The sequence below is a fragment of the Talpa europaea genome (genome assembly GCF_964194135.1).
Source record: "Talpa europaea genome assembly, chromosome: 4".
In the NCBI taxonomy this organism is placed as follows: domain Eukaryota; kingdom Metazoa; phylum Chordata; class Mammalia; order Eulipotyphla; family Talpidae; genus Talpa; species Talpa europaea.
The window spans coordinates 18,373,633-18,385,705 of record NC_140070.1 but is presented as its reverse complement, the minus strand read 5'-3'; the positions used below and the strand labels follow the sequence as shown (position 1 = coordinate 18,385,705).

General features: G+C 38.5%; 1 protein-coding gene across 28 annotated transcripts in view; it reads left to right on the top strand.

Annotated features, from left to right (window-relative positions):
- Nucleotides 1–12,073, top strand: part of SORBS2 (sorbin and SH3 domain containing 2) — a gene marked incomplete at both ends in the record, with an annotated part of 86,332 nt that overhangs the window by 64,968 nt on the left and 9,291 nt on the right. For all 28 annotated transcript variants that reach the window (XM_084232001.1, XM_084232005.1, XM_084232000.1 and 25 more), the window contains 3 exons: nucleotides 362–476; nucleotides 560–688; nucleotides 2,609–2,809. In XM_084232001.1, the coding sequence (XP_084088127.1) occupies nucleotides 362–476; nucleotides 560–688; nucleotides 2,609–2,809 (445 nt within the window). The remainder of the gene's footprint in view (nucleotides 1–361; nucleotides 477–559; nucleotides 689–2,608; nucleotides 2,810–12,073) is intronic.

The following is a 12,073-nucleotide window of genomic DNA, read 5'->3' as shown; positions in this document are numbered from 1 at the left end:
AGAAATCTAACTAGCTACCTAGCTTCAGGACATGAAACAGTTAGTGCATGTCAAGCTTCAACTCCTCTGCCATCGTAGGAATAGATAACAATTCTCTACCCCTCTTTAAATTTCATGCCAATCTGCCTGTGATTTATATCAGACACTATGTGTTTACAACTTATTTTTGTGATCATTTCTACAGTTATAATGTTCTCAGTGAATCCTAAGAATCTTTAAGGAAAATCCTTAATCCAACTGGGCTGGATAGATTTTTTAAAGTTAAAAGTATGTTTTCCAGCCAGATACAGATCTAGTGAGTGCATTGATCTTAAAAGTAAATGTTGTCCATCAAGAAGACAAACAAACATATCTCTTCCAGGGAGTTGTCATTCAAGAAAGGTGATACCGTCTACATCCTCAGGAAAATCGATCAAAACTGGTATGAGGGAGAGCATCATGGGAGAGTGGGCATTTTCCCAATCTCATACGTAGAGGTGAGTCTATCTTCTTCCTCTTAAATGGTGGGTGTTCCTAAAGCCACCACAGGCCCAAAATAAATAATTGTTTTCTTTCATAGAAACTCATACCTCCTGAAAAAGCACAACCTGCAAGACCACCTCCCCCAGCCCAGCCTGGAGAAATCGGAGAAGCTATAGCCAAATATAACTTCAATGCTGATACAAACGTGGAACTCTCCCTGAGGAAGGTAACAGGCTATTTTCTTCACTGGTACATTAACAGAAGGCATATTTTCAAAAATAAAATGACTTACACATTTTTGTGTTTCCTCCACTTTCTACAAAGGGCTTCATAAGGCCACCCTGTCATTGTTTCCTCCCACTCCTGTGTCCTTCCAGATGAAGGTCCCCTGTGGAATACAAAGCTTTTCTCCATGGTTTAGCCATGGAGCCTCAAATCTTCTCCAAGGGGTTCCTTGGGCTGAATAGCAAGGAATTACACAATGAAGCATCAAAAGTAAAAGCATTTTAATGCACTTCAAATTTTGTTCTTTCTTCTCCCCCCCTCAAGAGATATACCAGTACTTACTTTTCTTTCACTTGGATTCAAGGCAATGAAGTGATGAAGATATTTCCTCTCTGAGGGGCCTCTTTGAGGTATCATCTGTAACATATTGTTTCTACATCAGCCATCACTAGGCCTTGTGACTGACCCAAATTTCACTAGCACCCTTTCCAATTGAAGTATTTCTCCTCAACAACATCTAAAAGAACTCTTTAGGAAAGATTAATGGAAGTAGTTCTATTGTTTGCTAGGCAATCACATGCATTTGTGCCAGGTAACCCCATCCCAGCACACAACACCAACTACAGAGCAATAAGGAGGGCCAGTCTAGGCCTTTGCCTGCCTCTTGGTGAAGACCTTCCCCAGAAGCAATGAAGGGAATCCACTATTCTTGTTCTGGGGAAACAACCTCATCTCCTTCTCCCCTTTCCATCCTAGTTCTGCATCATCAGCTGATTCCCTTCTACCCAGCAAACCCCAGCACAGCAGTACATGCCCTGTATCAGCTTGTGTTTCATCCTTCAAAGAGAAGCTTCACCAGAGGAATTTTTGGCCCTTGCTACAGTCTACTCTTAGTGTACTAGAACAAGATTTAGGGACATCCACTTTTTTTCAGTGTGTTCTGCTCAGCAGTGTTGAGACAGGCTAAGTCACCAGCATATTGGAAGAGGAGAACTTTCACCTGGAAGAAGCCTCTCCACTGGGCTGAGGTTTTCACTCTTATCCCCATCATCCTGCAAGGTGCAGCTGCCCAGACTTCCATAGCACCTGCTCTTTTGCCACTGTTTACCTGTTTATTTCTGGGTCACCAATTTTTAAGTTCAAATTTGAACTGGGTACTGTGGACATAGCTTGATCCCTGCAGGTAGCAGGAAGTGATTGTAGGAAGCTCTTTTAGTGCAAAAGCCAGGTGTTCCATGCAATGGTAAATGATCACCCACTAATCAGAACAGAGATGAGTATGGCACTGTCTTGATGCAGACCAGGCAGACATCAGCCCCAGCCACAGCTGGATTACCTAGAATGTTGTCTTTGCCCCCATTCTTGTAGCTTCATTCTTTTATACTACTTAGCACATATGGTTTAAAAAGGAAAAAGAACATGCCATTCAGTTTCATGCCTTCGAAAGGCCTATTTCTGCAATCCATTTCAGACACACCATCAGAGCAAACTGGTGTAGCTTTTTTATCATTTTCCTACACAAGGTCATTCCCTTGCATCTACCAGTGAGAGGATGCTGTTGCTGTCATTGACACATTGCTTGTTAAGCTGTTCTGCTTTTTATAATTACTTACATGGGTCATGTCACCCAGTACAAGTATGAACAAGGCTAAGCCTGTGCTCAGTAACCAAGCATCCAGACGGAAGATTCTGATGACATGAATGGATGATTAAGTTGCATATATGTCAATAATCTGTCGATAATCTTTCTTAAAGTCCCAGTAAGCTCTAGGACTTTACTTGCATTCTCCTCATTAAAAAAAAAAAAGAGGTATAGAGTTTCCCAAATGGAAAACTATCATTTATTAGAAAATATTGATGATTATATCTTTTATGTTATCATGTCTCTATTTATAATGTATTTTCCTAATATTCATTGCAGGGGGATAGAATTATTCTTCTTAAAAGAGTTGATCAAAACTGGTATGAAGGTAAAATTCCAGGAACCAACAGACAAGGCATCTTCCCTGTTTCCTATGTAGAAGTCATCAAGAATGCAACCAAAGGTGCTGAAGATTACCCTGACCCACCAATACCCCACAGCTATTCTAGTGACAGAATCCACAGCCTAAGTTCAAATAAGGTAAGGAGACATTCTAGCATATTAGTAAACTACTTGTGAATTGGGAATAAGATGATCCATATATGAATTGAGGTCATTAGACTATAAATTATATGCACTTTATAGAAGAAGATTGACATGCTATGTTTCTAAGTGTGTATGCCACATCAAGTTAACATAATTTAATTTTCTGTAATAAGTCCTGGCATAAAGATGTATGCTTCATTTTGATAATTTATATTTCAATTTAAAATATTAAAAGAGGGAAAGAAAACATTAGTATCATAAAACCCTATTTGATATGTGTGTGTGCTTTCTGAAACAAATATTTTTTTCTGAAACCTGACTTTTATCTAAAAAAAAATTGAAAATGTGTATTTCAAATGGGATGGATGGATGAATGGATGGAATCCCCACATGGTTTATCTCAACGATACATAGTTGACAAAATTCACTAAAAGTTTTGGAGTATTTTTATATAGGAAGAGAGCTAAAATAAAAATTTTAAATTGCAGTCTATTAGTCATTTTTGATTATTAGTTTAACTGAAAATGTTATAGATTATTAGAAAACCACAGGTTTATTGCATTAGTTTTAGCACAATTATAATCCTGTCTCACTTGAGCTAGTAGCTAAAGATAATTATTTTTCGCATCTTGTATTACAAAACAGACGTTGTTTCCTTGCACTAGTTAATTAGCAAGTGCCTCCAGTATCTTTCTTTACTCGTGATGTGAATTTTCCTTAATTTTCTGTTGAATTATAATGCATTGTGTTCTTTTTATGGCTAGTATTTAGGGATTTCTTTCTCCTTTTCATTAACTTCCAAGTACAAAACTTTAAATTATTGAAGAATTGCATTCAAAATATTGTAAGTACTTCCCAACATTTAAAAAATTATTAAGTTGTATCATTTATTTTTTGATTTGATATCAAGACTGAGGTGTGGAAAAATAAGCCATCTACAGCTAACAAAATGAAATTATTGTATGACTTTAATAAAATGTGAAGTCGTTGATGTTTCAGTGCAAGACCATTTAAAGATAGCATCCCCAGTGATCTAAACTCCCTGAAAATGAGTCTTGGGAGCCTCCCCGGTGGCTCAGCGGTAGAGCGCTGGGTTGTGAAGCTGCCTGCAGCCTCTGCAGCACCAGTTCGATCCCCGGCCATCGGCGAGGGTCCCACATGGCACGCAGACCTCTCCTGCCATGCCCGCTGCTCCCTTCAGCAGTGTATTTCGTCAGTCTGTCTGTTCTGCTCCCCGCTCTGAATCTGGTGAACTCTCTCACCCTCCCGGCTTCTGACTGTACCCGGTGCTTGTATAAATAAATAAATAAATCTTTAAAAAAAAAAGAAAAGAAAAGAAAATGAGTCTTAGAAGGACATTGCATCAGTAGACAGACTAAGGATTTATTTCATTAAGAGAACTATTTTCTGTTAAGAGGACTCCTACTAGGTATTTTATTCTACTCTTGATTAAGACTGAGTTTTACTTATAGGGCAATTACTGTCAAACTTTTATACTGGATAATTGAACAGTTTGATACTATTCTATTTTATTTTCATGATTATAAAATTTTCCAGAATCTTCTTTAGTATATTTACTTTACTACTAACATTTAGAGATAAATATCCTTTTTCAGTAGTCCCTACTGATAAAAAAGATATATTTGTCTTATCTACCAGTCATCTTAAAAGAACTACCAGATAAATTTCAGTGCAATTGTATTTTCAAATAAAATTTTGTAAGAGTAAATATGCATCTATAAGAGTTTTTTAACATTTAAGAAATTCTTCCATAATATCGTAATAGTGGCAAAACTATATTTTAGAGCACGATGTTTTAATCTTTGTTGTGAATATGATTTAAATGTATCTTCAGTTTCTGATTTTTATAATAATATCAGATTTTACACTTTATAAATAGGTAAATGTACATATTTCACTAATAACTAATTAGTGATTTATTCTCAGTGCTGGAAAAAAATATTAAGATGTTTGTCCATAATTTGAAAAAAAAAATTTAATGGTTTCCACCTAACTGGTAATTTATGCTGATATCAGTAACTTAATGAAGGAAACTTCTTAGTAGTATTTAACATAATCACTTCCAGAAAAAGAACTATAAGGTACTTCTGAATGATGATATCTAAAATATACTAAAAGTTATAAATCCTATTATCAAACTTTCATTTGCAAATAAAGGAAAGAACTCAAATGATTTATGAATCACTCTTTGATATTATCAAATCATGTTTCTTGACATGCTATTTTTGTTTAGGAGAAACCCAAGTATATTTTATATTATCTCTGATATTTCTGCATTTAGTAAGTAAAAACCAATTGCAATATATACTATATCTATATATAATATATGCAGCATTCTTTCTAGTCCAGCAACAATAGACAAATATTAAAATGTTACTGATTTTAATAGCATGTCTAGAATTATTTATATAATATAGCAATAATATTAAGATACATATATATGTTTTAATTTAGGAAATTAAATTTCATAAACTGAATCTCCACAGGTTTACATAATATGTCAAGTTTTAGAGTAAGAACGGGAGTCCTAGCAGAAGTTTATTTCCATTACCATCCTAAGCTCCTTTTCTATGGAAACGTTTATTTTGGATTTTTTTTAACTCTGATTCATCGTTATGTAAGTTCAGTTTCATTTGGATCATGGGCTCCTACTCTTGAAACATATTTATCAGAACATTTTTATTTAGAAATGTGTTCACATCATTTGTGTAAAAATATCTCACAACATATATTATAATCACAATTACAAACATTAAGAGAGAAAATTATAGCAGACCATAGATTTTGCACCACTATGGGGGTGGGGTGGGAAGAACATTAAATAAATTAAGAGACAAAAAAGATTTAATTATTGGTTTTCATTCTACCTTTACATTATTTCATTATTTATACTACTAAGTCAGTATCTGGACATCTGGTTTGAAAGAGGTAGTCTTACATTAAGCCACTTAAGGTGTTGCTATCTGTCTGTATAACCTCTAAGACAGCTTTATCTTGTTATTTAATATTGAAGACCTCTTCCAAATATCCATAGCTTGATTTTTCTATAATTTTCTAATTTAACATGCTGATGACCTTATGTATTTAGATTTGGAAAAATATCTTCCAATCTAGTCATAACATAAAATATTTCTTAATTGTCACTATCACATCTTTTCTGCATTTCTCTTTCTGTTTTGATGCATTATTATTATTCTCTTGGTTTGTTTGTCTTGTTTGGTTTGTATTTCATAATCCCTGATCATTTCTAAATTGGCTTCTGATGCACCAGCCTCTCCTCCCATGCACAGGCTTCACCTGGCCCAGATGAAAGATCTCTCCAGGGACTCTCCCAGGGGTGGCTATCCCTGACAGCCAAGTGTCCGCCGGCAAACCCTTTGGCCCCAACACTATCTTTTCTGGACAGCTTCTTGGATGAATTAGAGACGCTTGGTGCTTTAACCTTACCAGATGACCAAGCCAAATCAAATATCCAAGAGGAGATCACCCTTGAAATTAAGGAGGAGCCCTTTGTCCTCCTCCCATTGCCTCCAGCATCTACACCTGCCAAATCACCTTCCTCTTTGCTGCCTTTGCCCCGCTCCAGTGAGACTTCAGCTGCAGCCCAGTCTTCTGCGGTAACACCAAGTCAGAACCCCAGCAAAACAATCCAAAATAAGTTTGCAGATTTGACAAAAATGAGAAAGAGCTTTGCAAACCTTGACAAAATACCTGAAGTCCTAGGTGATAAGTTCGTGGTATCTGCACACACTAATGTGGGTCCCTTATCCCAAACCCTCCCTGTCATTGGAGAGGAAGATGAGGAAGTCCATGAGGGGGTTATGTCAGGCAGCCAAAGAGGGCCAGGATCTCAGCAACCAGATGTCTTGTGGTGTAGCCAGGATGGCACGGAGTTGATCACAAGTCTGCACATTGAAGAGGAGGAAGAGGAGGAGAAACCTGATGGCTTAAAATATCTGGTAGCCACCCCCACAGACCCTAGGACCCCCAAGGAAGACAGCAAGCCCATAAAAGCCAGTAATGAGGTATTTTAATTTAGACTAATATCAGAAGAGCTAACCAGTGTTACTACCGTTAGCTAGTACAGCTAATCAATCATGTTAACAAACATTAATTTTGACATTGCCTTAGAAGCTTTCTTATAAGAACCACAAGCACTATGTCAGTCAGGATGGTGGGTTGAATGGAAACACTGAATTTTAATATGATGTAAATATATGCTATCATATGAAGTCATTTATTTATTTATGACTATAAATTCATATTTAAATAGCCATTGTCATTTATATAGTCTTATTTCCAGTATTAATCATGATGGCTAATACTTGAGCTCTAACTGCTATACAGTCTGCTAAGAAGTCTACCATCTCTGCCTTTTAGAACTCAGTAAGATGATTTATATTATGATCCATACTTCAAAGATGAGGAACTGGCTACCCAGAGAGTAGTCCAATTCCAGGTTAAAGTCCCATAACTTCCCTAGCTTTGTAACTGTTTCTACTGAGATGCACTTCACAAGCAAGTTACAAAGAGTCATTGCAAAGTTTTAGATACTTTATCTCTTCATGTAGGAGCCATCATATAAATATATTATAAAAGTGTAGATGATGGCTGTCCTTGCTTCTAGCCACCCATGTCAGAAAAAAATTGAACTGATTGTACTCATTGGGAATCTCAGATCCAATTCAAAAGAAAACATGAGTGCTTTTAAAGCAAGAACTCACCATACGTGCCACTCGTCTGAGTATGTGGTAGCTCTAAGTTTTAAGTTGGGGGTATTCTCTAAAGACATGTCACCTCATCTTGGACACAAGCGTAATCAGATCTTGTCTTTCCTCAACATTTAAGCCACCTTCATTTTCTTCTGGAGATCGAACGTCTGCACCTCTGTCCAGCTGTCTGCTTTCTTCCCTTCCCTTTCATTCACCCGTGGCCTCTGTGTCTGACCTGACCTCTACACTTCCTCAGCCTACCCAGCCCTACTCACCCCCTCTCCTCCCTAAATACTCTTATCAACAGGAGATAAATTCACCAAAGCTAAAGGTAACTGCATCTTGAGTGTGGTTTATTGCATGGTCTTTCGGTGATGAGATGTATGCATTTAGTTTTGTGCCATCTTGCAAAACTAAAATTTTATATAATTATTGGTTGCTAACTTTAACATCATTAGCATGGCCTTTATCCAAAACTTTAAAAGATAGCTATACCCAGATTGAGGAGTTAAGCAAACTAAAATGTATATAGAACTTTAAATGTAACCTTGGATTTTTTTTTTTTTAAGTTGAGGGTCAGTGGAAGAAGCATCCCATTCAAAAGTCAGCTTTGTGTCACCCCTCCCTTGCCCCTTTTTAGCGAGTTCACTGCAGTTATCATTTCCTACCTGTAGGCAGGGTCAGCCCCAGCAGAGCCTGAGGACAGAATGACCTTAGGCATTTTACTCTCCAGAACCTTGTACTTCCACCCAACTGAAGTATGATGGGAAGGCAGGAGCGATACATTCTAAGAGAATATTTTGAAAAAGAAATGTGCAAGAGGTGGACTCAAATTGCAGTGGAAAAGAGAACAAGTCTCTTTCTTGGATTTCTTCCAAGATCCTTAGTCACTATGATCCATTAGGAAGTATCCTCATCCCAAAGTAATCCCATCAGAAGACGATGCTCTGAGCAGCTTCCAACATGAAATGAGGCCCTGATTCTTTCTAATAAGTTCAAGGGATCTTTCCAGCTTGTTAGCTACATCTTTCTAACAGCTAAATGTTTTCTTCCTCTTTATGAACTTTGATCATTTACAGAACCCCTGTATTGGCTGAGATTGAGGTAACTACAATGCCAAAAAATAATAATAATAATTATAGCTTAAACAAGATAGAAATATCTTTCATTATGTCTACTTGTAGAGTTCCAGGGCTAGTGTGGAGACTCTAGAGAAGAACAGATTCCATTCTATTTTGACACATCACCATCTTCCAGGGGAGAACCCCACTCCACGGCCCAAGGTAGCTGTACCCACTCCAGCAGCCTCTCCTCACCTGCCGGCAGGAGGGAGGACAGAGAAGGGGAGATTATGCCTTCCCTCTTGAAGGTCACTTCCCAGAAATTACACATATCCCATCCGAATAAACTTATCACCTGAGCACATCTAGATGCAAGGAAGGTTGGGAAATGTTGGCTTCATTCAAAATGGCCATATGCCTATCTGAGATCTGGGCTTCCATGACTGAAGATGGCTGCAGAACAGAATGATGCTGTAGAACATGAAACATTCCCTGTCACAACCTTCAAACAAAAATGCCTAAGGCCTTTCATTCTCAGAGATGGGAGATCTGGGTTCACTGATTGCTCACCATTATGAAGGTTTTCCTGAATGAGTGTTGAGAAAAAATTTTATTTAAAAGTCCTTTTAGTTCTGCTCAAGTTCCCATAAGCCAAATCAAATACCAGATCTTGTCCACTATTGGAAAGGAAATAAAGCATACTCACACAGAAGAAAGGTTAGCTTTCTCATGGTCATACTAAAATTCTGACTTTGAAAGAATACCAGAGTAATTACAAGGTCAGAGTCAAAAAATTATATTTCACCACCTCGCCCCCAAAAACCATATCTTCTGCTTATGTGTTTCATTAGAAAACTGGTGGTGAAGGGGTTAAAGACAGTGCTGTCAAGCTGTCACCAGCCACTGCAGCACTAGTTCGATCCCCGGCCAGGGAGCTGACCCACATATTGCACAGCAGGCCTCTGCTGCCTCGCCTGCTGTTCCCCTCAGCAGTGTATTTCAGCAGATCTGCCTGTTCTGTTCCCCACTCTCTCTGGTGGATCCTCTCACACCCCTACCCCCCACCCCACACCTCTGGCTTACCCCCCAGTTCTTGTACGCATAAATAAATAAATCTTAAAAAAAAAACTTGCCTCCAACTAACATTTTACTGTTCTATGAAATTCAGTGGGTATTAAGTGGAACTCCCCTGCCGCACTGTGTATCTCTTCCAATAAATACAAAAGTAAATAGGTCAAATCTAAGGGTGCTTAATCCCACTTCTTAAGCGTTCTTTTAAAGAGGTAACATTTCTTATGTGAACCATCTATACACAGCATCCAAACATCTCTGTGTCAACTTCCCTCTACAAAGCCCACCTCCCTCCAAAAATCTTTCTCTGCTCTGCCTGTGACTTCTGCAACTGAGGCCTGTGGTGTGAAAACCACGGAGCCAGAAGATATGTCTGCAGACTGTTCGCCCTCCCTGCTCCGCTACCATTGAGCAGTTTGGCATGTTGTGTGTGCATGGGAGAGACGAAACAGGAAAGCTCCTTCTGATGTCTGTATGATGAAGGCGAAAACTAACAAACTTATGGCTTTTCCAGGCTGATGTTAAAAGCGAGATCTTTGTCCTGGGCAAGCCTCCACGTAGCCCAGTGATGTCTAGGAGATCCAGTGGCTCACCTGTCAGAGGCCTCAGCTATCCCCACAGGGTAGGGTCAGAGTGCCCCGCCTGGTCCTCCACACCCTGGCCACCTCCCTGCTGGGACTGGCTCTTCCTTAGTGGGCATTGCTGTGCTTTGTTGGTTAGGAAGGGCTAGAGAAACCTTGAGTAAGTGCCCAACAGATTATGGGCTCTGAAATCAGATCCACGTGAAAATCCTGTCCGCATCTTCTTGCAGTGTGCTTCATTTTGTGTGAGTGTGCCAGCTTCCCCAAATCCCAAAAGACATGACCAAAATCTCCACGATTCGTGTAAGGTGTGTTCTGTACTGTTTTCTACTTCTGTCTCAGCCTTCTATGCAAACATTCCTATAAATCACTGCTGGTTTTTTGTGTTTAGTGCAAAGACTTAACTGTCAGCAATCAAGTACTGGATGCACACACTTCTAGCAGTGTGTGTTTCTGTGCAATTTGGTTTATTTGGATTTTTCTTTCTTAATCCATTCCTTATTGTAAAGTATCCTGTCGCCCGGGTGATGGGTGCCATTTTCACTCCAGGACTCCTTTCAACCCTCGGTCTTGGATTCACGATGGTCCCTATCTTCTAATAGTTAGATTGAAATTAAAGGTCCAAACACTTCCCCTATCACTGCTCAGTTCTATAATATCTACAATACTTTAAAATGAGTGTGTTCTAAATGATATGATACTGTCAATATTGAGGAAGGCAGCCAAGGAGGTTGGGAATTTTCATCTCTATCCAAATACATCCTTTAGCCATTTCTATCTTATTGACCCTGGTTTAAACTGCCACAGCTGTCAGACGATTGCAATTCTGCAGGCTTATCCGGGCTCAGCAGCAAAGGAGATTTCTGTTTTTTTAAATGTAGCTACTTCTCTGCATTTATATCATTTGTGCGCCTTTTTGTTTTGCATAATAAGAACTCGTTTAGTTTCTGAGGCAGACATTTGAGTTGCCATAGAGAAAGAGGAATACTGACTGGAAGAGATTCTAAGACTCCATTGACAGGCCTTCCAGAACCAAACAAAAAAAAGTTTTTTCCACAATTAATCTGCCTCATCCAAAATTCCCCCTGGGTCAATGAGATGGTGTGCTTCGGCTCCCCTTACATGTCTTCTTTGCCAGATTTTTACATTCTGTATTTGTATGTGAGAGCACACATGTCTGTGTGAAACACAAATATCCTATATTCTTTAGACTTTTGCAAAATTGTATTTTATTTTCATAATTTAAGAAGGAAAAAGATGCCTATGAACATAACCATGGTACTGTTATCCTAATTTCATCTGCCTCTGGTTGGCAAGTACTATACCTAACATTTTTACAGGGATAAAATTGATTTAACTCTAAAACTCTAGAAACCCTCCTCTTAACTTCACAGTTATATGGGCCTCTCTGAATGTCAAGGAGATTGTTCTATATTTATCACAAAACTGCTAAGAAGCTATGAGTAATTGAAATGCCTGAGCAGATAGTTAAGATAGAAATGAAAATGGACCAAAAATAGTGGTGGCTGAAGAGTGATCTTTTCTCAAAAATTTAAAACTTGGGAAGGAAAGAACATGGTCAGAAAAACAGATGGCTATCTATTCCACATTGCTCTGTGATCTTTAAAGCATCCTTGGACATGAAATCTGGCATTGGATTGGTGAGAGCTAAGCAATAACATGTTGTTGCCATTTCTCACCATTAGGTGGCAATTGAGTACAGACGAGTTACAGAATTCCTCTTGTTCCTACACTAGAGTTTTTAACACCAAGTGGGAGGCAAAAGGTCTCCTAAGATAAGTTGCTGGAGTA